General features: G+C 49.2%; 1 protein-coding gene across 2 annotated transcripts; it reads right to left on the bottom strand.

Moving 5' to 3' along the window:
• Window positions 1–8: 8 nt before the first annotated feature.
• Ptpn23 (protein tyrosine phosphatase non-receptor type 23) lies at window positions 9–26,494 on the bottom strand. 2 transcript variants are annotated; one of them, XM_041676789.1, is made up of 25 exons: window positions 26,338–26,494; window positions 13,999–14,073; window positions 8,870–8,997; window positions 8,556–8,632; window positions 7,922–7,971; window positions 7,676–7,807; window positions 7,182–7,262; window positions 6,974–7,105; window positions 6,840–6,887; window positions 6,391–6,447; window positions 6,223–6,281; window positions 5,785–5,864; window positions 5,555–5,669; window positions 5,395–5,460; window positions 4,999–5,144; window positions 4,410–4,727; window positions 4,177–4,331; window positions 3,948–4,099; window positions 3,679–3,858; window positions 1,809–3,591; window positions 1,537–1,721; window positions 1,330–1,434; window positions 1,117–1,255; window positions 925–1,032; window positions 9–843 (listed from the first exon to the last, which is right to left on the bottom strand). In XM_041676789.1, exons 1-25 carry the CDS (start codon window positions 26,419–26,421, stop codon window positions 364–366), a joined length of 4,935 nt encoding a protein of 1,644 aa, XP_041532723.1. In that variant the 5' UTR covers window positions 26,422–26,494; the 3' UTR covers window positions 9–363. The 2 variants fall into 2 exon arrangements, with proteins under 2 accessions (XP_041532723.1, XP_041532724.1); XM_041676790.1 differs by lacking the exon at window positions 8,870–8,997 and having other exon boundaries at window positions 26,338–26,394.
• Between the last annotated feature and the right edge of the window lie 334 nt (window positions 26,495–26,828).

The following is a 26,828-nucleotide window of genomic DNA, read 5'->3' as shown; positions in this document are numbered from 1 at the left end:
CTCACAGATGTTCAAGAAATAGGATTTCTGGGCAGTAGCGCACACTTTTAATCCCAGCACTCGGGAAGCAGATCTTTGAGTTCCAAGATAGTCAAGGCTACACACAGAAACCTGTCTCAAGAAACAAACAAAAAAATGTGGTAAGGGAGAGAGAAGTGTCTTTGGCACTCCTGAGGCAGCAGTGGGTGAGCTCAGACATTGGCCACAGAGTATGTTTATTCTTTCAGTAGCCCAGAGCTGAAAAATGTCAGGTTCCACAAAGGAGCAGAACCTGACCTGAGGCCTGCAGTACAACTCCATCTGGCAGAGCCGAAGGCAGCAGGGATGGGAGATGTAGTGTATGGACCAGGTAGGTAGGTCTATTCAGGTCTTGTTAAGTGTCCAAAGTGGATCCAGGAGGCTTAGGGGATCATCTGTAGGCTGGGCAGCCCTTAGACCCTGTCCATTGTGGGCCTGTAGAAAGTTCTGCTTGCTCATCCGTTGTTTTCCCCGCAAAGAGCTGTCCAGTGAAAATGCCTCTGGAGTCAGAGAGGCCAACAGCTCCAGGGACGAGGAGGGGGGCCCTAAGCTGGGGGCTTCAGGCACTGGTGGCTCCTCCTCTGGCTGTGGGGCCTCAGGCAGAGGTGAAGAGAGAGGGGGAGGAGAGGAGGATGGGACAGGAGTAGGCTCTGGAAGGCTGGCTGGTGGAAGACCCGGGGGTTCTACAAGACCTGGAAGGCTGGCAGCTGGGGAATCCACACCACCTAGGGGCCGGATGCTGAGCTTGGCAATGGTAGCCTGGATGGAACTGATGGGCACATCTCCACCGAGGACCAGATCCTGTGAGTCCTGAGGCAGGTGATTCTGGGAAGGGTAGAGTTGGTAAGAAGGCAGTGTCACCAGGTTGTGACCGTCCCAGCAGAGCCCTCAAGGAACTGCCCTCACCTTCTGACTGATGCTGGCCGCAGGCTTGCCTGGAGGGGGCACACCATGTCGCTGTAGAACCTGCTCCACATGTCTCACCAGCGCCTCGTGGCAGAACCTGAGATGCAGCTAGAAAGATACATTTGGTGTGGTCAGCTGGGCAGGGGCCATCCTCAAAGGGCAAACCCAGCTCAACCCAGTCTACCCACTCACTTTTTCCTGCAGCATGTGTTTTCTCTGCTGCCGCATCCGCCTCACCAGCTGAGGCAGCTCAGGAATCCCATTCCCAGCCTCCACCTCCTGCACTGCTGCATACAGCAGTGCAAAGGCTCCTGTGCGGCCCACTCCAGAGCTGCGGCAAGAAGGAAGCATAAGGCCAGGCTAAGACAGGGTAGACACGTTCACTCAAGGGCTGCCAGCTCCTACCTGCAGTGTACGACAATAGGTGTGTGCAGAGGTCGCTGATGCAAGTAATGTGCATGTACCTCCTGGATGAAGCGCAGCAGGTTGCCAGGGCTGTCTGGCAGGCCTCTGCAGGGAAAGGGCAGGTATGAGCCCCTGATGTGAGGTCTTCACCCCTAAGCACCCAAGGAGTTTTGCCCTGACCCCTACCATCCAGAACAGTGAACGTACAGCTCAGGCCAAGTAGGAAAGTGGAGGTGCACAAGAGAGCGCTTGAGGCTCTGATCACGGAACTGTAGACTCAGCACTCGCTCCACATGGGTTTCGGTAGTGCGAACACTGCTCAGTGCCACACTCAGGGCTCCATGCACCATGGGCTGGCCCCTCTCAGTGGGGAAGTAGCGTGCCACTTTTTGCTGAAGAGTTGACAGGACAGTTAAGGCTACCTTTCCCAGACTCCCTGCCTCCCCACACCACAATCCCTTCCTAATCTAAGCTCTTACCTTTTCCATTTCGGCCTCAGAGACCAGCATGACAATGACTGATACTTTCTGTTCATGCACCATGAGCCAGAAATCGGCAGCTGTGCCAGGCAGTGGGGCCTGGGTGGCCACTAAAGGTGGACAGTACGGCGAGAGCCCCTCCACACAGCTAGCATTAATGTAGTCATCTTTGCCCGAGCGCAACACCACACGGTTACTGTCATAGGGCATAACATCTTGGTGCCGGTTCTTCAGCGAGTAGCAGCGGGCAATAGCAATGGATCGACCTCGGGCATCATGTTCCTGTGCCTCTTGCAATTCTCTCCAGATTGCATCCAGTGCTCCTGCATCCCCTAGCTGTCCCCGAAAAGTCTCCAGCTCCTGCTGCAACTGCCGCAGCCTCTCAGGATGTTCATAGGGGTCCTGCTCAATCAGCCGCAGGGCCTGTGGCCGACGGCCCTCAGCTGCATCTACCTTGGTAGGCTGCAGCAGGGGTTGCCCACCCCCAGGAGGCTGCGTTCCTCCATGTTGACTCTCAGGGCTAGAAGACAGGAGGTCTGCAGCTGCAGCACCTCGGCGCAAACACGGTGGTGGCTCTGCTGTTGGAGGCCTTGAAGGTACTGGACCAGGCCCTGGCGATGGGGCAGGTGAAGGCACCAAGTGTGGACTAGGGGTGGTCTGACTGGCTGGTGGGGGACCTCGAATAGAAACAGGGGTTGCCTGAGGACCCAGGGGCCTAGGGGAAGGGGCAGGGCCATATGTCAGGGTGGGATGAGGGTGAGGAGGCCCAGGGCTAGGGAAAGGCAGAGCCCCCGAGTGTGGGGGAAGAGGGTCTTGAGATGGGACTGGATAGACCTGGCTGTGCAGGGTGGGTGGTGGCTGCCCCAAGACAGCAGCAGGCTGAGGGGTAAAAGGGTAGGGAGGTGGAGGTGGAGGAAGAATCCCTGGGGCCTGAGTTGGGAAGAGATGTGGATGCTGGAAGGGAAGGGGCTGATGTGAGGGCTGTGGACCAAATGCTGGTTGTGGGGGCTGGGGCTGAGGCTGAGCTTGGGGCCCAATCCTAGGGGCTGGAAAGCCTGTGGGGACCCCAGGAGGAAAGTGGTGCTGTGGTGGAGGGCCTGTGAGGTGCTGCTTGGCCCCTACAGGAAAAGCATAGGGTGCGGGCAGAGGCTGTGGTTGGGGAATAGGCTGGGACACAGGCTGAGGCACAGGAAAGCAGGGCTGGGGGAGAGCTGGGGTAGGGTTTGGCCGTGGTGCTGCATGGCTAGAGATAGGGGCCTGGACACTATCTACTGTAGTGGTAGCTGGCCGAACTGCCATGGCTAACTCAGGTCCTGAGAACTGGGGGGGTGGGGCAGAGGGAAGACCTACAACTGGTGGAGGTGGCCCTACCCCCACATAGGGACTGCTTACAACTCCATGCTGGGGAGAGGATCTGGGTACAAGGCCCAACTCTGATGTGTAGGTGGGGGCTGGGTAGAGGACCGTCCCAGGTGCCATGGGCACTGCAGCCCTGGGCTGCATCAGTTGCGTGGGGCCTGAATAGGTTCCAGGGGGTAAGGGTGCTGAGAGATAGTGGGCTGCTGGGCCTGTGGAGCTAGGGAAGGGGCCAGGAGAAAAGTGGAGCGGGGCCGTAGTTCCTAGGAATGGGTCAGGCAGCCGTGAGCCAACCACCATATCCGGAGGCAAGCTGCGCAGCTCCTCAGGTGGGTCTCCAGCCTCTACTGCCTCACCCTCATCGCGGCGGGAGAGCAATGGTTTGGGGGCTGTGGGCCGAGGTGGTGGTGCCTTTTTCTTTAGCTCCCTAAAGGATAGGCAGGGAAGCAAGGTCAGCTTCATACACCAGGTTGGCCTGGCCCAGGTCCACAATGAAGCTGAAGACCACACTCACCTGTCCAGGAGCTGCTGGCGGGCAGCCTCTTGGGCACGACAGATGGACTGTGCCCGTTCCAGCAGGGTGGCTACCTTGCTTTCCAGGTCTGCATAAAAGTCCTTGCCTTCCTGGGACTTCTTCATCAGGTCCTCATAGGCTTCATATGAAGCTACCAGGGTCTGTAGTGTGGAATTCCACCTTGGTGGGCACAAGAAAAAGCCATAAGGCACACTATAGGGACAGAGCTCCAGATGGGGCATGGGGTAAGAAGGAAGGCAGGCACTGACTTCTGGTCCAGTTCACTAAGCACCCGCCGCACAGCCGCATACTGCACATTGGCCTCAGTCAGTGCCCGGAGGACATTGTCCTGGGCAGCTAGGTTCTGCTCCAGGTACACCTTCAGCTGATCATACTTCTTCAGCTGCTCCTCAAACAGTTTCTGTGGAAAGATAGGAACAAAAAAACTAAGTAAGGAGCCCTGAAACAGAGCCCTTTCTCAGTGCTCATCCAACCCACCTTCATCTCTGAGTGGTCAGTGGTGACCAGGGAGGCAGTGATGTCATCCTTCTGGATCAGCTCTCGGAGTTGCTGCTCCAGGGACACACGCTGGTCCCGCATCTCCTGCACCTTGGCTAGGATGCGCTTCAGGTTTTGCAGCACAGCCTTGTCCTCTGAAGGTAGCAGCAATCAGTGCGGCCAAAGAAACCCTAGCTCCAAGCCCCTTCCTGCTAGCCATGGGTGGGGCTTACCTGGGGTGAGGGCTGGTGTGGGTAGGGCAGCCCGCACCTGGTCCAGTGGTCCACTGAGCAGGCGCAAGTTACCAACATGCAGATTCATAGCACGGTGCAGCTCGCTGTTGGTGAAGGACGCCTTTTCATGAACTTCCATGTACTTGGTCCACTCTCGCCTCACCTCTACGAGCTCAGCCTTAGCCACGGAGGGGCCAGGGGCAGCCCCAGTCTGGCCCAGGGTCTCCTGCAATTTCTGCTCTTGCAGCTCATCTTCCTCCAGCAGATCCCTGATGTCCTTGAGGGAGGCTTCCACATCCGTGAACACACCTGACAGCACTGAGGTGTATTGGGGGTGGCCACTGAGGTAGGCAGAGCAGACACCACTCTGCCCTCTGCCCACAAGACACAGAAATGCCCACTAGGATCAGAGTTTGTTTCCCAGCACTTGCTCAACTCCACAGATACAGGAAGCCCATAGTTCACTGATCCACAGAACCATTTGGATGGTGCATACTTGAGCCAGGGCTTCACCAGCATCCTCGGTGGAGGAGGCCATGGCAGGTTACTTGCCTGCTACCCTGTGGCACCTGTTTTGTGCTTTGCTCACCCTGCATAGACTGGACAAGGTTCTTGACGGTGTCAGGCCGGACACTAAGCGCTGCACACTTCTCCATGAGCTGGGGTGGGATATGGTTGTAAGCATCTAGGTTGTCCACTGTTTCAGGGTCAAGCTGCATTGAGTCCATGAACTGACTAGGGAAGGGAGGGGATGACCACAGGATCAGATGAACGCTGGGCTCTGACCCAATTCCGTTTACATAAGAGCCTGCTAGGTTGATCCCCTCCACTGAAACTAAACGAAAGCACGGGCTGGTGGCTCTGCCCAGACACTGATAGCAATGGCGGGGCAGGACACCCTCCACGGTACACCAGCACTCTAAATCTGAGCAAGAAGGAAGACATCTGTTGTGCACCCGACCTCCCCACTGCTCATCCCACTTACTCTAGGACCTCATTCTTGTCTTCAATCTTGGCCATCATTTCCCGAAGCAGCTTGGCCTTCTCCTCGCTAAGGAATAAACAGACCAGTTGCTGGAGACCTGTATACTTGAGGGACCTCAAGAACCTCTGTGCCAAGGAAAGAGCCAGTCCCTCCTACACACCTGTACAGTGACGAGGCCTCATGGGCAGCCATAGGTACCAATTTGGCAAAGATATCAGGACCTGTAACAGCTGGGTCTGTGGGGTTTACTGGCAAGGGCTTCACCAAGGGGGCTCCTAAGAGCAGGGAGTACCACAGAGATCAGGCCCACAGGAAGACTCAAGGCAGCCTCCTCCCTATCCCATCGTCCTCTGCCAACCCCAGTCCTCAGTTTCCCCTCAGCTGCCAGACCTTTTACAGGCTGAAGGGTATCCAGTGCTGGCACCGCCTCATGGTAGATAAAGTCATTATCCTTCTTGGCAGAATTATACCTGGGAGCCGGGAGAAATCACAGATCACCAAGGATACACAAATTAGATTTCCATGTAGGCTACTGCTCTCTGGCACTACTGGCTTCCTCCCATGGTGCAGAGGAACAAGATATTTAATAAGAAGGAACCAGACCACCCTAGTCCTACTGGCTTTCTCCCATGGTGCAGAGGAACAGACATTTAATAAGAAGGAACCAGACCACCCTAGTCCTACTGGCTTCCTCCCATGATGCAGAGGAACAAGATATTTAATAAGAAGGAACCAGACCACCCTAGTCCTACTGGCTTCCTCCCATGGTGCAGAGGAACAGACATTTAATAAGAAGGAACCCAGACTACCCTAGTCCCACATACTTACTTGCCCCCAATGACATCCATAGCGAATCGAAGTGCATCTTGCACAGTGTCAGGCTGGCCCTGTGGAGACAGAGGAGATAACCAAGGCTAGGGTCAAGATCCATCAGCTCGGCTAGCCTTGCCATCTGCCTTCATGGCTCTGAAAGCAGCCACACTCGCTCAGCTTTACCTTGGCCAGCTTGATGGCTTCGTTCAACTTGTCTAGGGCGCTCTGGAAGTAGGCCACCTGTGGAGGCAAAGCCTGGTCTGTCCTGTCCTGCTTGGACCCTAATGTTCCATCTCCCCACTATGTCCTACCTGATGATCAGAAGACCAGCAGCGCAGGTAGCAGATGCCTGCCGAGCCAATAGCCCCAAACAGCTCCACCCTGTAGCCTACATCTCCAAAGAGCCATCCCCCTGTGGGAAGCCCATCCTGCCTCCTGAGAACCCCAGGAATGAGGGCTACAAGGTGGGAAGAAGCAAAGTCTACAGCAAATTCTGACAGCCTGGCACATGATGAGGAAGACGAGGGGGACAAGGGTGTGGCAAAGAGGACAAATGCCAGTGTGATATAAAGACAGAATCTTAAAAGCCTGGAACACGTCCTGAGAGCCCCCCTTGCCCACAGCCCACTCACCCGTTCCCCAAATTTCTGTTGCTCCTCAGCTTGCTTCCCCATGTGCAGCTGGGAAAGAAGAGGAGGCATCATGACTTGTTGCTCCTGAGCTCCAGCCACCTGGCCCAGTTCACAACCAGTAACCCTTGCCTTACATGAGCCACAGCTGCGAAGTAGTAGATCTTCATCTGGACCAGTTTCTTCCAGTCTTTCTGGATCCGGCCCAGCAGAGAAGCAGTCTCCGGGTTTTCCAGGGCCCGACACGCCTCCTTGTAGTAATCAACCACCTGGGAATGGGGTGAGTCAGTTCAGTCATCAGGGAGCAGGAGCAAAGACAATGCCCACCCTCAGCCCTCTTCCTACCTGTGCACTGATGCGGGCCACTAGGAAGCTCTTCCGGTTGTCCAACATGGACTTCTCCAACAGGCACTCCTGAGCCTGGCCCTGGAGCAACAAGCGCGGGTCACTATCCTGTGCACCTGAAGTCCTCTCCCTCTTGGCTGCTCTCTTCTCGAGTCTCCCCAGCTCCCAGAATTACCACCCTGTGCCTGATCTACTTGGAACTCAAAAGACCCCATATCAAGGCCTCCTTCCTGCCTGTCCCTTACTATCTACAATGTGACTGGCCCAGGGTCTAGATATAACTGCCTCCTCCCTTAGCCATTTCTTCTCTAATTCAACCTAAAGTTAGGGTGGTAGCTCATAACCCCAAAAATACTGAGGCAGGAGGACTGGTCATGATTCTGAAGCAAGCCTGGGCTACACAGTCAGTTCCAGACCAGTCTGAGTTACAAAATGTGACTTCATCTCAAAACAGAAACAAAACCCATTTGGCCACCAGGGCGACTCCTGCTCACCAGCATGAGGTTGACATTGAGGGTGAGGATCTGGCGGCTCATATCGACACTGAAGGCCTGTGGGAAGTGCTCACGCAAGTAGGCAAAGGCACCTGCTGCGCACTGGAAGTGGGTGCAGGAGACTTTCATGCCCTGGATGTGAAAGATGACCACTTCCATAAGGCAAGAATCATTCCAACTTTGGTAGCTGATGACACCCTGTCCTCCATAGCACACCCACATGTCCACCTGCATCCTGGGTCCTACCTCCTCAGACACGCGCTTGTCCATAGCCCCCAGCATGGAGTGCAATGCACCTAGAGAGACAAAGGCCGTTAGGTTAGGAGAGCCTGGGGGTGTTTCCCAGGCTGCCCACACCTGTGTTGAGACTACAGTAGAGAGGCACCCATCTTCATCCAGTGAGAAAAACAGGTCCTAGAACTGGGCAAAATCCAAGAACCCAGCCAAATCCTTTCTCCTATTTTGCACCTGGCTCAGGAGTAGAGGAGGGAGGAGCCCCCATGCTTTCCCCTCAGCCAACAGCCACACTGACTTGAAGGGCAATCTAAGGCCAGTCTTAACCTCTCAATCCAAAGTCATTAATAGGGGAGTAGGGAGGAAGTGATACTATCCAGGCAAAGGAAGGCCGTGAGTCCCTATTGTAGTGCACAGAGACAACTCTGTGGTCAGCCCAGCAAAGTAGCTCTTTAAACAGTGACTTCCCAGGGCCCCAGGAACAGCAGAAGTGCCAGTGAAGCTGTGGTAGAGGCAGGGGAGGGGTCAGAACCCAGGTATATTCCTTTCATTTAGTCATAGCCTTTTTGGCTGTCTGACCTGATGAGCTGAGGCCCGGGGCTGACAGGGCTTGAAGCAGGGCCCATGGAAGGATCAAGCAGCTTACCAAGGTTGTAGAGAATACAGGCCTGCTCGTACTTGATGTCTTCATGGGCCACAGACTTTCCCGAGAAGATCTCAGTCCTGCAGACATGCATCTCAGTCATCGCGAGAGTAGGACCTGGCCTGGGCCCAAGGGGGTCAGGGAAGGGGACCAACCACTCCAGTATGAGACTGGGGTCTATGGGAGATCACACTAACACTCCCCATTCTGTGCAAGGAGAGAGGACATGGGAAAGGATCATGCCTACCACCCAAGCATCCCAGTTGTCCAAGCACCTTCTAAGTTCTCAACTGCCCAGCCCAGCTACCAGCTCTCACCAGGTGACAGCTACAGCGGCCTCCTGGCCAGAGCCCATGGGCACCCGACTCTGCAGATAGTGTAGCTGGCCAAGGTACTTTCGAAGGACACTGCAGCCCTCAAAGTCCCGTGCAACACGAATAGCATTCTGGGAAGTAGGATGGAAGAAACAGGCTCACCATCATTAGGGATTTCTAAAAAAGCCCTATTTACACCTACAGCTGGGGAACATACCATACTGCCAGGGCTGGTGGACTAAGTCATCCACATTTGTAGAAGATACTCTATGCTTTAAAATTTGGACTATATTCAACTTTAAAAAATATTTTATGCACATAGGTGTGCATAAAGGCCTGCATGTATGTGCGTCACATGTGTGTCTGATGTCTGTGGAAATCAGAAGAGGGAACAGGATCCCCTGGAACTTGAGTTACAGAAGGTTGTGAGCTGCCATGTGAGTGCTGGGAACTGAACCTGAGTCTTCTAGAAGAGCAGCCTGTGCCCTTAGCTCTTGAGCCATTTCTATAGCTCCTATGTTTAATGCCACCGCCCGCCTATGTTTAACTTTTGACCCACAATTCTGTATCTAAAAATGAACAGTAAGAGACCCAGGAAGGCCGGGCATGGTGATGCACAGCTGTGAGCCCAGAACCCAGGAGGGTCAGTCATTCGAGGTTGTTCTTGACTACAAAGCAAGTTTGAAGTCAGCCTGAGTTACACAAGACCCTGTCTCAAAAAAAAAAAAATGATTCATGGGGCTGGAGAGATGGCTCAGTGGTTAAGAGCATTGCCTGCTCTTCCAAGGGTCCTGAGTTCAATTCCCGGCAACCACATGGTGGCTCACAGCCACCTGTAGTGAGGTCTGGTGCCCTCTTCTGGCCTGGAGACATATACACAGACAGTGTTGTATGCATAATAAATATTAAAAAAAAGATTCATGGAGGGCAGATATCAAAACCGGGGAAAATCCTCAATTGTGCACACAACAGCATTTCTCACAGCATTGTCAGTTTAAAAGTCTGGATGCCACTGGACTTTCTATCAACAAGGACTGTCTACATGAGTTATGGCAAAGCCACTCACAAGAAAATATTCCTCAGCCAAACTACAGAAAAGGTTGTTATGAATATACTATGACTTCTATGACAAACTGTGACATACAGGCAAACGAAGAATGTAATAGACGAATATATGATCGCATTTCTGTACAAGCATAGGATATGCAAATAAATATACAGACAAAAAAGGGGGGGGGGAAACCAGATGACTGTACCTCCAAATGCTGACAGAGATTATCTACAAGTAATCCCACTGAAGTCATTTCTCTCCGTGTGTATGTGTAGTGTACAAATGCACATGTGTGCAGGTGCATACACCAGGTCGACACAGTTACCTTCCACTATCACTCGCCACCTTACCATCTGAAAACAATCTATCTCCACCCCCTGCCAAGCACTAGGGTTACAGATGTGCATGACCACACCTGGTATTTATATGGGTTCTGGGGATTCAAACCCCAGTCCCCATACTTACATGCCTACTTTACCAAATGAGCCTTCTCCCCAGCCCCAGTTTACCTTCTTTTACACACTTACACACACACACACACACACACATACACACACACACGGGTGGGGGGATAAGTGTCTGATAGAAACAAATCTTTGTTTGCTCATATATTCTGGATATTTACTGTTTTCAATTTTTATAGTAACAAACCTTTTTATTTGGCAGGAAAATGAAACAAAACAAAGGAATCCTCTGTTCAAGTTTTTAAAAGCAGACCATACAATTACCAAGAAGCAGGTGCCCAGTGAGGAAGTGAGCTTGAAACACCATAAACTCTCCCTTGTACCACCCTGCAGAAGGGATGCTAACAGCTACAGAGCCCAGAATCAAAGCCGGGCAGACACCACCAGCTGATCAGATCCCTTAACAAGGGTGCTCTCAGCATCCCCATAGCCCGACACCTCATCTTTACCTGACAATCATTAGGGTGCCTATTAGTAATCGAAAAATAAAAGAAGCCAGGCATGCAGTACATAACTGTAGTCCTTACACTTGGAAGGCAGAGGCTACAGGATCAGGATCAAGTTATATTTCACTAGAGAATAAGTTAAAAGCCAGCTCAGACTACATAAGACCCTGCTGTGGGGTGGGGGGTGGGGGGGAGCAGGCAGGCAACCTTTCCCCACAAAACGGCCAGCAAGGCCTTGACTTGCATACTTGTAAACCAAAGAGGCTGGAGGACCACAAGTTCCAGACCAGTCTGGGCTACATGGCAGCCTCTTAAGACTCTTAACAACAACAGAGGAAATGGCACACACTGGGAGAATTGTGCACCACTCGTAGAGATGTAAAATGGCTCATCACTGCAAAATTACAATGTGGTGACTCTTCAAAATTCCACCTATTACATAACTCAGTAATTCCACTTCTGAGTATGTACCCTCCCCCCCAAAGCAGGCTGTTGTAATTGTAATTCGCACCCCTGTTGGCAGCAGTTTTATTTTGGCTTTTGTTTGTTTTTTGAGATAGGGTTTCTCTGTTAACAGCTCCGGCTGTCCTGGTTGGACTTGAACTCACAGAGATCTACCTGCCTCTAGGATTAAAGCTGTGCACCACCATTGCCTGGGGCCTCCCCCCAAGACAGGGTTTCTCTGTAGTTTTGAAGCCTGTCCTGGAACTAGCTCTTGTAGACCAGGCTGGCCTCGAACTCACAGAGGCCCACCAACCTCTGCCTCCCAAGTGCTGGGATTAAAGGCGTGCACACATCTTTAATCCCAGCATTCAGGGGGCAAAAGCTAGCCAGCATGGTCTACATTAGCCATCGCCGGACAGCCAGAACTACATAGAGACCCATCTCAAAAGAACAAAGACCAACAACACTTAAGAGTTCCTTAAACACAGCACTGAACTGCCGGGATGGCTCCGTGGGTAAAGCATTTGCTGTGCAGCCTGCCCATCTGAGTTCAGTTCCTGGAACAAGGGGAGAGCAGACTTTTGCAAGTTGTCCTGTGATTGCCACACCAGTGTCCTCCCTCTTGTGTGCGCGCAAACACAACACACACAAATTTAAACATGGTATCATGAGATTTCATTCAAGCTAATAAAACCAAGATTACTACTAAATGAATAATGACCAGGTAGCACCCACAGTGTGGAATCACTAAACAAAGCCACAATGAGCATTGCAGGTGGGATAAGAGAGCAGGAAGGCATGAGACTCAGACTACTCAGAACATCAGCCAACTTCAACTTCTAAATTACTTATTCTGGAATTTTCCACTTAGTATTCTGGAATACAAGTAACTGAAAGTCAGTGAAATTTCAGTAGGTCAAACAACAGATTAATGGATTAATGGTGCCATATTTGAGCTCTTACGGGCCAAACAAAAGACAATGTAGAAAAGGAACAAAAAAATCCAACAGACTCAAAATATGCTGAATTCTTATATATGAATATTTCAAAATGGTTGAAAATATAGGGGGAAAGGGAAATTCAAGCTGTTTGTTATGTACATTATACCTAAATGACAACAAAAAAGATAAAAGATTTAAGTTAAAAAAACAAAACAAAACAACCATCAGGGGTTTGGCAAGATGACTGAGCCCTTATGTAAGGGTTCTTCCCACAGGCCTGAGAGGCTGAAGTTGAACATGGTGGAAGGGAACCAACTCCTGCAAGTTATCTGACCTCCACACATGCACACTGTAAATAAATAAATGTAATTAAAAAAATTTAAAAACAAACAACAGCCGGGCGGTGGTGGCGCACGCCTTTAATCCCAGCACTCGGGTGGCAGAGGCAGGCGGATCTCTGTGAGTTCGAGACCAGCCTGGTCTACAAGAGCTAGTTCCAGGACAGGCTCCAAAATCAAATCACAGAGAAACCCTGTCTCGAAAAACCAAAAAAAACAAACAAAAAAAAAAAAACAAAAAAAAAAAAAACAAACAACAAAAAACCCTTAAAGCCAGACATTGAGGCATATACCTATAATCCCAGCAGTTGGAGGACAGGAGGCAGAAGAATTCAGTCCATGACTAGGTTGGGCAACATTGCAAGCTCTAGGGCAGCTAGAATATGTAATGAGACCCTGTCTCCAAAAACAACAACAACAACAACAAAAAACCCAACAAAACAAAACAAAAACTCACAAAAAACAAACAACAACAAAGGACTAGCCAAGGCCCAGTGATGGAGCACAACTTTAATCCCAGTACCTGGGACACAGAAGCAGGCAGATCTCTGTGAGTCTGAGGCCAGCCTGGTCTACATAGTGACTTCTAGGATAACCAAAGTTACAGAGAGAGACTTTGTCTCAAACAAACAAACAAACATCAAAAAGACACTAGAGTCTGTGGATGGCCAGCTGGCAGAGTACTTGCCTGGCATGAAGGAAGCTCTAGGTTTGGTCCAGAAAAACATGGAGATGGTGGCATACATCTGTAACCTCAGTGTTTAAGACGAGGAGGTGGAAGGATCAAAACTTCAAGATCATCCTCAGCTACATAAAGTTGTAGGCCCATGTGGGTTACACAAGACCATGTCTCAAAAATAGTTAAGACAGCATAGCAAGTAAAAATACTTGCTATCAAGCCTGAAGACATGAGTTCAATCCCCAGTACAGCAAAATAACTAAGATTTAAACATAAAGGGGCAATGCCATTAGTTCCAGAACTTTCAGGACTGAAGGCCAGCCTGAGCAACACCGAGACACTATGGGGGAAAAAAATCCTTTTTCACCTATCATGCTGTAGGAGTTAACACGATTTTTTTTCTGCCAGCAATTTTGATGCTTTTGTAGATAAAAAAAATTAAATTAAATATAGTAAATTCAAATATGACCACATCAGATGGTAGAGTTGTGTGTGTCTTTTTTTTTTTTAATCTCTTTAACAAACCAATTCCATTCATACCTACATAAAAATACCTTCTCCTGCTGGGCATGAATAGTGCAGGCCTTTAATCCCAGCACTCGGGAGGCAGATGCAGGCGGATCTCTGTGAGTTTGAGGCCAGCCTGGTCTACAAAGTGAGTTCCCGGACAGCCAAAGATAGACAGAGGAAACCCTGTCTCAAAAAAACAAACAAACAAACAAACAAAAAAAACAAATAAACAAAAAACAACAAAAATACTTTCTCCTACCTGTCTGAGTAACTCCAGCTTCTTCAGTTCCTCATTGTAAGCTTCTGGGTTCTCTCCATAATTCTTCAGGACAAACTAGAGCGAGGTAAAAATAAAGCGTAAGCAGAATTACCTCAGCTACAAGCAGCACCCAGGTGCTGACTAGGCCGGCCTCCTCCTCCCAGCCCGTGAAGATGGAGACTGAACACCCTATGCAAACAGCCCAACAGGCCCCTCACATGCTACAGCCTTCTCAACAGACACCGGATTCTACCAGCTCAAGGAGGAGGGGTCTGACCCAGCTGAAACAGTCCTGCGAAGATCCCCAAAGGGTCACTCTTAGAGCTCCTTCAAGCATCCTTTGCTCTAAAGTCACAAGGATAACCCTAAAAGTACACATAGCGAGTAGGAGTGCAAAGCCTTCCCCACCAGACCCCACCCCTCACAGGGAAGAGCACCAAGGACCAAGGTGCTCCAGTTTCTTCCTCTCAGGAAAGGCCTGAGGGAGTGTGATGAGAAATGAGGAGCATGGACTGGGATATCATTCAAATAAAACCAACAGGGCTGGGGCGATGATTCAGCTGTCCTTCCAGAGGATGCAGGTTGATTTCCCAGCACCCACAGGGCGACTAACTACCATCTCTAACTTCAGTATCAAGGGTCCAGTGCCCTCTTTGGGTTTCTCTTTACAATGTGATACACAGACACACAAGCAGGCAAAATACTCATACACATAAATAAAAAAATTAGTAAATCTTCAAAAGATAAATAATCAGAGCCAGCAGGGCTAGGGGCAGCTCAGCTGGTACAGTGCTTCCCTACGACTCGGCATCTGCTGCTCTTGCTGACAAACTTGGTTTAGCCTCCAGCAACTACATGGTATTACTCTGTAATAACTGCATAGCTATTACTCTAATTCCAGGGGATCCAATGTCTTCTCACCTACACGGGCAACAGATGAACATGTGTGCATATATATACATCCAGACAAAACATTCATAAACATGAAATAAAAATAAATCTTAAGCTGGGCAGTGGTAGTACATGCCTATAATCCCAGCACTCAGTAGGCAGAGGCAGGTAGATCTCTGTGAGGTCTCCAAAGTGAGTTCCCAGATAGCTGGGGTTACACAAAGAAACCCTGTCTTGAGAAAACCAAGCCAAACAAACAACAAATAAATCTTAAAAAATAAAACAACTATTCAGGCGATGGTGGCACACGCCTTTAATCCCAGCACTCAGGGAGGTAGAGGCAGGCAGATTTCTGTGAATTCGAGGCCAGCCTGAGCTACAGAGTGAGTTCCAGGACAGTCAGAGATACACAAAGAAACCCTATCTCGAAAAACCAACTCAAACCAACCAACCAAACAAACAAACAAGACAACTAAAAATAGGATTAGCAAGTTGGTTTAGCTGATGAAATCAGGTTTACGGACCCGAGTTCAATCCCCGAACAGAAAGGCGGCAGGAGAGCATGGACACTACAGCCATTGTCTGACGTCCACGACTTCCATGGCACATGCACCCCACAGTATACCCTCACACCCCACAGTACACCCTCACACCCCACAGGATACCCTCACACCCCACAGGATACCCTCACACCCCACAGGATACCCTCACACCCCACAGGATACCCTCACACCCCACAGGATACCCTCACACCCCACAGGATACCCTCACACCCCACAGGATACCCTCACACCCCCACATAACTAATTTTAAAAAGTGGGTAATGAGGATCTGGATGACGTCCAACTTTTTTCAATATTTGAAATTTGGGAAACAAATGACTCAAAGAGTTGTTGAAGAACTATGGTATCTGGAAAAAATCTCACTCTGTAAGTGGTCTTAGCCTCTTTAAAAGATAAAAGCTATGAAAGAAATCTATTGAACAAATATTCAACTCTGCCCAAACTCTGAGAACACAAAAACCAGTATTTAGAGGGATAACAACCAAAAGCTGATTTGCTGATTCCCAGCTAACTTCACTCTGATCTAACTCCTACCTAATCTACAGAGAACGTGGCCTAAGGCAGCTCCTTCGTTGTGAGAAAGGAAAAAATGCAGCTTCAAGGTTCTGTGGGATACAGCTGAAGGGATCTGATACCACAGAGCCCTAAAAACAAGAGTACTGTTCCAGCTGCTCACACGACAGTGAAGGGAAAGAGCCACTTCCCCTCCACGAATGAGAAGCAGCACCCACTCATCGAGTCCCCATCACAGGCTGGCAGAGTCTTGGGCGCTCAGTTGCCCAGCCCTTCCAATGCAAAGAGGCGGGCTCCAGTCTCATCAGCATTTAGGGGAGGAGATGAGAGGACTGGGGCAAAGAGGCCAGGGCACTTGCCAAGATCACAGCATTAACATCCTAGTTTTCATTTCTATTGCTGTGAAAAAAGCTGACAAAAGGCAACTTGGGAGGAAAGGGTTTCCCTGGCCCACATTCCCACATCACAGTCCATCACTGAGAGGCAGAACTGAAGGAAAGATTACGGAGGAACACTGCTTACTGGATAAACGCCCCTCGTTTGCTTGCTTGCTTATGCAGTCCAGGTCCACCAGCCCAAGAATGGCACTGCCTCATCAACATCAACCAGGAAAATGCCTCAGAGATGTGCTCTCAGGCCAATCCCTCAAACGAGAACTCCTTTCCCAGGAGGTCAAGTTGACAGAACTAACCCTGACTTAGCGACTGATGCAGCAACAATCAGAACCCAAACATTTGGCCCCACTGAAAAAGAGGACAGGAGACTGGTAAAGCTCAGTGCAACCCACATGGTGGAAGGAGAAACCCAACTCCTGTGGCCTATATTCTGACCTCCGCATGCACTCTGGTGCAAGCAACCACACGTGTATAAACACATATCACACTAAATAAGACATAATATTTTTAAACTTTATACAATTTTTCTTTTTTATTTATATTACGTGTATTGGCATCAGAGCCCCTGGAAATGGAGTTAAAGACAGTTGTGAGTTGCCATGTGGGTGCTGGGGATTGAACCCAGGTCCTCTGGAAGAGCAGCCAGTTCTCTCCAGCCCCCTTATTTGGTTTTTCAAGACAAGATTTCTCAGTGTAGCCTGACTGTCCTGGAACTCACTCTGTAGACCAGGCTGGCCTTGAACTCACAGAGATCCACCTGCCTCTGCTACCCAAGCTGAGATTAAAGGCGTGCACCACCACTGCCCAGCCAATATTTTTTGTTTTTAAATAAGAGTCAAGAGACTTGCTGAAATTCAAGTGTATGAAACAGTAACCCAACTATCTGACTACAGTCTATGGGACTGGTCTGACCTAATGTAACTTGGGAAAGCAAGGCAGTAGCAGACCCAAGAGTAAGAAAACAGACACTGGTGTACCGACACAAACCAACACTGAGAGAACCTCAAAGAGTGTCAGGCTGCCCTTGAACTCAAGCCTGAGATGGGAGCTGTTTACTGTGATTAAATTACGGTCCCAATGAAGGTGGTTTGGGAGAGAGAGAAAAACCCAAATCAAACCAAAACAACACTAGGTAGGCTCTGAAGCAGTTGAAGATCCTTTTTGTCAGAATCAGCAGCAGGCTTGGGGCTGGAGAAACAGCTCAGAAGTTTAGAGTACTTGCTGATCTTTCATAGAACCTGGGTTTTATTCCCAGCATCCACATGGTGGCTCACAACCAACTCCAGTTCTAGAGGACCCACAGGCAGGCATCCACATGGTGCACATATACACATGCACACGGAGTAGAAAAGTAAATAAAAAAGAAACAGGTCTCAAGTGAAAGTGTGATGAGAAATCAAACCTATTGAGGAAGGGAAAAGAAAAGGCATTGTGGGTTGGAGAGATGGCTCAGCCATTAAAAGCTAGGCTCACAACCAAAAATATAAGAAAAGACATTATAGGAGACAAACTCTTTGTATCCTTTTTTTAAAAAAAAATCATAAAATTGTCTTTCCATTTCCAGCCTGGTGTGGTGGACATACCTATAATCTCAGCATTTGGGAAGCAGAAGCAAGAGGATCAGGAGTTCACAGTCATCCTCAAATCTGAGGCCACCAGCTGTGTGAGACTCTCAAACACACAGTTGGGGGAATGGTAGGGAAGAAGAGTGTACTGGCTGTTTGTGTGTGTCAACTTGACACAAGCTAGTCACCAGAGAGGAAGGAGCCTCAATTGAGAATCCCTCCGTGAGATTCAGCCATAAGGCATTTTCTTAGTGATCCATGGGGGAAGGCCCAGCACTTTGTAGGTGGTGCCATCCCTGGTCTAGTGGTCCTGGGCTCTATAAGAAAGCAGGCCGAGTAAGCCAGTAAGCAGAATCCCTTCACAGCCTCTGCATCTGCTCCTGCCTTCAGATTCCTGTTTGAGTTCCTGTCCTGACTTCCTTCAAAGATGAACAGCAATGTGGAAGTGTGAGCTGATTAAACCCTTTTCTCCCCAGCTTACTCTTTTGTCATGGTGTTTTGCTGCAGCAATAGAATACTGTCAGGAAGCCAGGCGATGGTGGCGCACGCCTTTAATCCCAGCACTCGGGAGGCAGAGGCAGGCGGATCTCTGTGAGTTCGAGACCAGCCTGGTCTACAGAGCTAGTTCCAGGACAGGCTCCAAAGCCACAGAGAAACCCTGTCTCGAAAAACCAAAAAAAAAAAAAAAAAAAAAAAAAAAAAAAAAAAGAATATTGTCAGGAGCCGTTTTCTCCTAAAATCATTGCAGGAACCATCACCCTGGGGAGTCTGCAGAGAACCCCACATCCCTAATTGTGTTAGGAATCGTTCTATTGACAGAGCCTACCCCACACCCAAATTGGCTGTTAATGGAGAGCTATCTGTTAGCGGAACCTGCCCCATATTCCAAACTATCTAGAGAACTAGGTGTGTCAACTCTTGACTTTCTGGCCTACGTGACCTGACCGAACGTAACCTCCTGGCCTACGTGAGTCCAGATAGCGCCTCTCCGGGACCCTGGAATAACTGAACTGCCAGATGGGTTACAACCCCTAGACTAAGTAACCCGCCAAGGCAAGCAACAGAATATTACCTGCTATGCCTGCTTCACAAAGCTATCATGAAGACTTGAGCTAGTTCCTAAAAGAAAGACTACGCTTAGCTGAAAATATCCTTTATGGTATGGCAAGACCTGTACTGTACTGAGATTCATAATGAGAAACTCTTCATGTGTTAATCTTCTCAATATTATCACAGCTGGTTGTGGTAGTACAAGCCTTTAGGACTGGTGATGTACAGGCAGGTGGATCTGAATTTGAGGCCAACCTGGCCTCCATAACAAGTTTCAAGGCAGTCAGAGTTACACCCTTTCTCAAAAACCACTTAAGCCACAGACTAGAGACGCGTGATTAGTATATATGATCATGATAGTGCTGAAGGTCACTCAACTCTGAGGGGACAAGGGAGGAGGTCAGTTTCTAGTGGCTGCACTTGTTCTGTGCTGCTATTATAGTAATAAATGACACAAAACCGTGCCACTAATGATCACTGGAAACAAGAATTCTGAATCATACCGCTGTTTGCAGATTAGAGAAATGGAAAATCAGCAACCAATAATGGGGCAGTAGGACCCTGCCCTGTTCAGGGTCTCTATTGCTGTGAAGAGAAACCATGACCAGGGCAACTCTTATAAAAGAAAATGTTTAGCTAGGGTGACTTACTGTTCAGAGGTTTAGCTTGAGCTTCTGAAAACTCAAAGCCCAATGAACACTTCCTCCAACAAGAGGACCGTCCAATAGTGCCACTCCCTATGAGCACTGATTAACTTACCTCACCTAAGGAACAGCCCTTCTACCTCAGCCTCTTCTACGAGCATGTTCTCATTCTGCATTTCTCTGAATTTGATACAATGCCTTCAAATTTCACTACACTAATTAAAGCAATGCTCAAATAAGGCTTTAAAAGACATCACATGGATTTGTTTGTTGGTTGGTTTGGTTTTTGAGACAGGGTTTCTTTGTGTGGCCTTGGCTGTCCTGAAACTAATTCTGTAGACCAGGCTGGCCTCAAACTCACAGAATTCACAGAGATTCGCCTATCTGCCTCGCAGGGGCTGGAATTAAAGGCATGTGCCAACACCACCACCACCCAGCTCACATGGAACTTTTCAAAACCGGTGTCTCACTGTCGTCTAGGCTGGACTTTGACTTGTGGCTGGGACTGCACATACACACCAACCACATCATAGATGTCTGGTTCATCACATACACTGTTTTTTTTCCATTTCCAGAGTTGAATCAAATCTAGGTTATTCCTTGGACTGTACTACAAAAATACACATAAAATTAAGTCCTATAAAAAATATTGCTACTTATTCAATATGTGTTCAGCTGCTGAATTTCAAATGAAACAGCACTTTGTTCCAACAAAAGAGTGCTGCCAAGGAAGGCTGTCAGCCCCCGTCCACGCCAGCCCCCGTCCACACCAGCCCCCATCCACGCCAGCCCCCATCCACGCCAGCCCCCGTCCACGCCAGCCCCCGTCCACGCCAGCCCCCCTTCACGCCAGCCCCCATCCACGCCAGCCCCCTCCACGCCAGCCGGCCAAAGACACAGGGCATGAGGGCACTCTTTAAGTCCTCTCCTAGTTTGACCACACACAATACTCAAAGCCTCCCTCCATGTCGCTTCTGAATGGCCCATTGGTCTGTCTGAACAGCACCAGGGAGAAGATTCAGGTTACAATTCCCGAGGGTGCTAGAACTAAACTGGTTATTCAGCCAACACTCACAAGGTACTCTTTGCACACAATAATTTAATACTTCTTAAAGTGGGTGTGCTGGCTTACTCCTATCAAGTCCTAACATGAGGCAAATGGTGACAAGATCAGGCGTCAAAGTCATTCCTTGGCTGTAGAGCAATCTGAGGCCCACCTATGATGGAGGAAGGTCATTGGCTAATAAAGGAACTGCCTTGGCCCATTTTATTGGTTAGAACATAGGTAGGTGGAGTAAACAGAACAGAACGCTGGGAGGAAGAGGAAGTGAGCTCAGACTCCACAGCTCTCCTCTCGGGAGCAGACGCCTCAGAGAGATGCCATGCAGCTCACGCCATTATTACTAGCATTCAGGTGGATCTCTTTGAGTTAAGGCCAGCCTGGTCTTCAGAGTGAGTTCCAGGACAGGCTCCAAAGCTACAGAGAAAGCCTGTCTCAAAAAAACAAAAAAACAAACAAAAAACAAACAAGAAAGGAAGGAAGGAAGGAAGGAAGGAAGGAAGGAAGGCAGGCAGGCAGGCAGGCAGACATTAAGTCAGGAAAGACCATGGACCATTCAGTTCATCTGTAATGGGGGCCTATTCTGTGTAACATAAGAAAGACAGTTTCAGGCAGACCAACTGAGTCTGTCCATCTATGGTAGGAGATAAAAACAGATCAATATCACAGAAAACTGACAATATTTCATGTCCTCCACTGATGGGCAACCAGGGAGGGTGTTTTTAGGCTTCTGTTCTTCTCATTTACCTGTTCTGTGGGAAATCTAGAAGAGAGAAACATTTCACAAAGCCGAAAGACCAGATGTGAACAAGATGAGCAGTGGGAACAAGCAATGGACATGTGCTTTCCAGGGGACAAGTCAATTCTGGATAAAAGACCAGTCTGAATCAGGGTGGTACAACTGCCAGGCAGATGAAGAGATTCTGGGGAAGCATGGCTTACTGGGGTTAAGAAGCAGGAAGAAAGAACTCAAGAATGACCTAAGCAAGGCAATAATTGGATATGGTCACGTGGAAGGTCCCACAGAGGGGACTGAGGGAGAGACATTACAGAGGCAGCTGCAGTGAGCTGTGACAGCTTCAACAGCAGTCTTCTTGAGGACTCTGGTAGAAGAACGAGCAGAATAAAAGGAGAAACCAAATGACAGCATCGTGGCTACCCAGATGAATCATTAGAAGGTAAGTTCCATGAAAGCAGGAATTTTCAAAACCACTATACTCCAAGGTCTTGGTGATGTAATAGGCACTTTATTAAAATACAAGGATGCAGCATCTCAGTCCAAATGAGCCTGACTTTTGCTCAATGTAGCTGCTTAAGGGTAGGTATTCGGGAAAGAAATGACTTTCAATATTAACACATGTGGCCAAATCATTCCCTAGTAAAGAGCACAGGAGTCATCTTTAATCCATTTTCAGTGCGTCAGTCCTCTGGGCCCCCCACAAGGGCAATATGGTGCACACAGGTTGGTGATGCAGCTCACTGATAAGTATTTACCTCATTTGAACCCCTGGGTTCAATCTAGTACTGAAAGATGGGGGTGGGGTGGGGCAGCTCAAGGCCAGTGCTTGTCCACTGAATGCTTATGTGAGCCCAAGTATGCCAACCTAGTTTGGCACTGCAGTTCAAAACCAACTTACACTTCTCCTGATTCCCATTTCACGCAATGGAAGGGAAGTCACTTACAGTGAAAGTGACAATCAATAAAATACTGTTAAAATTTAAAATTTAATGGACTTTATTTGAGCAAAGGCAAAGACACAAAGATCTGTGAAGAGGGCATTCCTCCCTACGGCTGCTTCAGAGAACTGCAACCTACACTGTGATCTGACACTCTGCGAAGACACTGAAGCACAGGAAACAACTTAGTTACAATGTAATCAACCAGTCAACACTTATACCTTAACTAGTTAAATGTTTACAGTTTAGTCAATTGGCTACAGGCCTTCCTGAAAACAACCAAAGCCAATGTCACTGTGATTACCCCTACACTGGAAGCTGGAGATGTTGGAGTACAGAAGGCCCAGGGTTCACCCTCCAGCACCACCAAACATCCACCCAAAGCCTGTACTGCTGGGGTCTTTTAGATCCAATGCAAAGGCCTAACACAAACCTCCTTGTGTTGGTGCTCCGGTACCCTAGAGATATTTGTACTCTTACACTAAATTGCTTGAAGTCTTAAATTTCCTCTACTAGACTATGGGTTCCTTTGTGTTAGTGGTGGTGGTGGGACTGTATTATAGGAATACAGTTCAGTGAAAAAGCACTTGCTTACCATGCACAAGGCCCTGGGTTCAACACCATTAAAAATAATAAACAAGGGCTGGAGAGATGGCTCAGCGGTTAAGAGCACTGGCTGCTCTTCCAGAGGTCCTGAGTTCAATTCCCAGCAACCACATGGTGGCTCACAACCATCTGTACTAAGATCTGGCACCCTCCTCTGGCATGTGGGCATACATGGAGGCAGAATGTTGTATATATAATAAATAAATAAATCTAATAATAATAATAATAATAATAAACAAACAAACAAACAAACAACAATCCCCTAGGCCTGGCTGTTGTGGCACTTGCCTATAATACTAGCACTGGGAAGGTAGAGGCAAGAAGATCAGGAATTCAAGCCTAGACTCCGCTATACAGCAAGCTTGAGGCCACAGTTGCCCGCACTGCCATAAAACCATCTTTTTTTTTTTTTTTTTTTTTTTGGTTTTTCGAGACAGGGTTTCTCTGTAGCTTTGGAGCCTGTCCTGGAACTCCCTTTGTAGATCAGGCTGGCCTCGAACTCACAGAGATCCTCCTGCTTCTGCCTCCCAAGTGCTGGGATTAAAGGCGTGCGCCACCACCGCCCGGTCCATAAAACCATCTTAACCAATGCCCTCACTGCCTCACCCCAAAAATCTAGTTGTGGAACCGAGGTTATGTTTTGAGTCAGTGTTCACCATGTTGCCCAGGTAGGCTTCTGTCTCAGTCTCCCGAATGCTAAGATTACAGACGTGTAACCACCACATCTGACTAGGCTATTTTCTTTTTCGTTATTAATAAGGTGTGGGTATGTGCATGTAAATGCAGGTGCCCTCAGAGGCTGGAAGAGGGAGTCTGATCCCGGGGAGCTGGAGTTACAATGTTGGTCCTGGGAACCACACTCCAGGCTTCTGCAGGAGCATGATGCTCTATTTCTACTGGCCATCTGTCTAGCCCCTGGACTGAGATTTTTCTACATTTTTCCATGTAGGGTAACATAATATAAATCTAACTGAAATTCCCTCCAGACTGTCTTTCAGTCATTTGAGAAACATTTCCTATGTGGTGGGTATTAGGCTAAAGGAACAAGGGGATGCCCTTCTGGTATCCCAGCTGAATACGGGGTTAAAACATAGCACATATAGGAGCAGAGTATTGTGGCGCACACCTTTAATCCCAGCACTTGGGAGGCAGAGGCAGGCTGATCTCTGTGGGTTTGAAGCTAACCTGGTCTACATAATGAGTTCCTGGATGACCAGAGCTACATAGTGAGACCCTGTCTCGAAACAGGCAAACAAACAAACAGCACATACAGGACTAGAAAGTGGCTCGGCAGGGTCAGGGGCGAAGGCACTTGCTGCCAAGTCTGGTTACAGAGTTTTATTCGCTGGACCTGCCTAGTCAAAGGAAAACACTAACTCCCGCAAGCTGTCCTCTGATCTCAAAAAAAAAAAAAAAAAAAAAAAAAACCACTGCTATGCTCCAAACATCTACAGAGAGAGAGATTGAAAGTAGCACAGAGCAGTGGTGGTGCATGTCTTTAATGCCAGCAATTGGGAGGCAGAGGCAGGAGGATTTCTATGAGTTCAAGGCCAGCCTGGTCTACAGATTGAGTTGCAGGACAGCCAGGGCTTTTACAAAGAGAAACCCTGTCTTGAGTGGGGGAAAGAGGGCACATGTAACTATTGCCAAAGAAAGGACGAAGGGAAAAAACTTCAGAAAAGGGAAAGACTAAACCCAGATAAACAGCTTAACGACAGCTTTGTGGAAGACAGAGCTACAACTGGACCTTGAAAGCTGGATGGGACTAAGTCACAGAAATTAAAGAACAGCTCTAGAATGGCTCTAAGGGGCAAAACTGAGAGCTCTTTAGGTACAACAGCAGTTCTCAACATGTGGGTTAGGACCCCTTTGGGAGCTGCATCTCAGATATCCTGAATATTATAGATTTACATTGCGATGCATTCGGGTGGAAGGAATTCCACAGTCAAAGGCACGGCATGGAGAAAATCCTGCTAAGGAAACAGGAAGTAGTAACTGTGAACAGAATGTGGAACACCTGTATCAGACACACACAGATCATACATGTATAACAGGACTGTGACAAATGCTCAAAGAATCAGGCTGTCAGGGAGAACCCTGAATGGGAAACTAAAAAATACTGGCTGGACTCCTATTACCAGGGCTCCGCATAAGGAGTCTCTATCTTCCTCCCTCGGTTTCGATGCATTTTAGGGAAATTCACCTTATATTTGCATTAAAAAGAAGATGGGTAAGAATCAACCCAACTCTGTAAATTTAGATCAGGTGATTTAACCTGCTGGTCTTACAGATGAGCAAAGGGTCTGGGCTTGAGGGTGGTGTACCTCTCTCTGTAGAACACTTGCCTAGTCTTTTACGCCAGGCTCTGGGTTTGGTACCCAGCACCTGGACCACCGCCATACATACACACTTGAACTCATCCAACCCCACCCCCCACGCACATGGAAGAATTAGTGCCTGAACTGAGGAAAAGGAGGTGTGACGAGAATGTGAAAAGCAAGCAAACCTCTTCCAACTCATTTTCTTTCTCCCGCTTCTTTCCCCAAGCACCACGGAGTGCTGAGAGATTACAGACAACAGCTGCGGGGCCAAAGCCCCAAGGCTCCGCACCTGTAACGGCTTCCCATTTGCCCATTTCGGCTCCAACCCTCAATGCTATTCGGGGACCCTTCCTAACGCAGTCGCTATCTTGGAGGGAACCCAATTCCCCATCACCACACCTGAACCCGCCACAGAAAGCCTTGCCTCAGTGAACTCCTAACAACTACCCTCTACCCAGCGCAATGACTAATAGGGTGCCTCCAAGAGCTCACAGTGACTCAAGCCCTCTTATCAACAAGAAACTGGGTCTTCTGGTTCAAAGGAAATTTGGAATAGGCATTTTCTAAGGAGACCATACAGAATTGGAAGGTCAGACTACACACACACACACTCACTGTCTCGGAACACGGCATTCCTACAGGCAGGCCACTGGGGTTCCTGTCTTAAAACACACATTCTTTCCGTGCGGTCGTGAACTGGGAGCCCACCAATGTCGGGCCTAGCGTGGACTCTGCACAACCTGGGCAGCCATCGCTCCCCAACGGGGGCTTCCTGGCTTTGGAGGAACAGGGCAGAACTGGGTCCAGAACGTCACAGCAAGGAAGCACGAATCTCGGGAGGAATGCAAGTGGTCCAGGACAGAAGTCGAAGAGCAGATTCCCACAAGGATACAGGGCCAGTCGGAGAGAAGGATGCTGTGAGGGTTCGGGAAGGGAGCGCCATCCTAAGGGAAAACGCCTGGCCCGACTTGCGACGGAACCCCGGGAGGAAGAGGCACGCAGGGGGCGTCACGCGCGGGCAGACGACGGAGATGCGGGGCAGAGATGAGCTCACCTTCTTCACCGCTGACTGGAAGTGGAAGTCACCGGCCTCCTTCAGGTCCAGCCAGATCATGGGCATCCGGGGCACGGCCTCCATGACGGAGAGCGCCTAGCGGCCACTGGGCCGCTCCCCTCCCAGCTCCAGCTGCTGCCTAAGCCGCGCGCGCAACCCCGCCCCTCCACGCCGGAAGTTCCTCGTCACGCGGAGCTGACGCACGCCCCCACAGCTTGCTGGGAGATGCAGTCCTCGGCCGTGCAGTCTTTTGCACAGGCGCAATCATCTTCGCACATGCTCAGTCTTCTTCTCGCGGGGAGTCTTGGGTGGGGGAAAGAGCCAGTCCGCGGTGAAGGGGCTTCTGGGAATAGTGGCCATCTCCACTAAACTCGAGACTTCTTTGGGATTTTTCTGATTTGCGTAAACGCTTTTCTCCCCTCCTGGTAGGGCCTTTCAGATCTCACCCTATGAAGGACGGTGACAGGTGCTGTAGTAGAGAAAATATGGCG

The sequence above is a fragment of the Microtus oregoni genome, unplaced genomic scaffold (genome assembly GCF_018167655.1).
Source record: "Microtus oregoni isolate MIOR12 unplaced genomic scaffold, Mior012 000028F_ref0000031, whole genome shotgun sequence".
NCBI lineage: Eukaryota > Metazoa > Chordata > Mammalia > Rodentia > Cricetidae > Microtus > Microtus oregoni.
This window is presented reverse-complemented; position numbering and strand designations above follow the sequence as displayed.

Excerpts from the sequence above, each read along its gene's own strand:
- Ptpn23 (XM_041676789.1), bottom strand. The coding sequence starts at position 26,421 with ATGGAGGCCGTGCCCCGGATGCCCATGATCTGGCTGGACCTGAAGGAG. Across the intron at positions 7,106-7,181 it reads TGGCCCGCATCAGTGCACAG|GTGGTTGATTACTACAAGGA; the intron begins GTAGGAAGAGGG and ends CCCCATTCCCAG. Across the intron at positions 3,859-3,947 it reads CTTAGTGAACTGGACCAGAA|GTGGAATTCCACACTACAGA; the intron begins GTCAGTGCCTGC and ends GTGCCCACCAAG.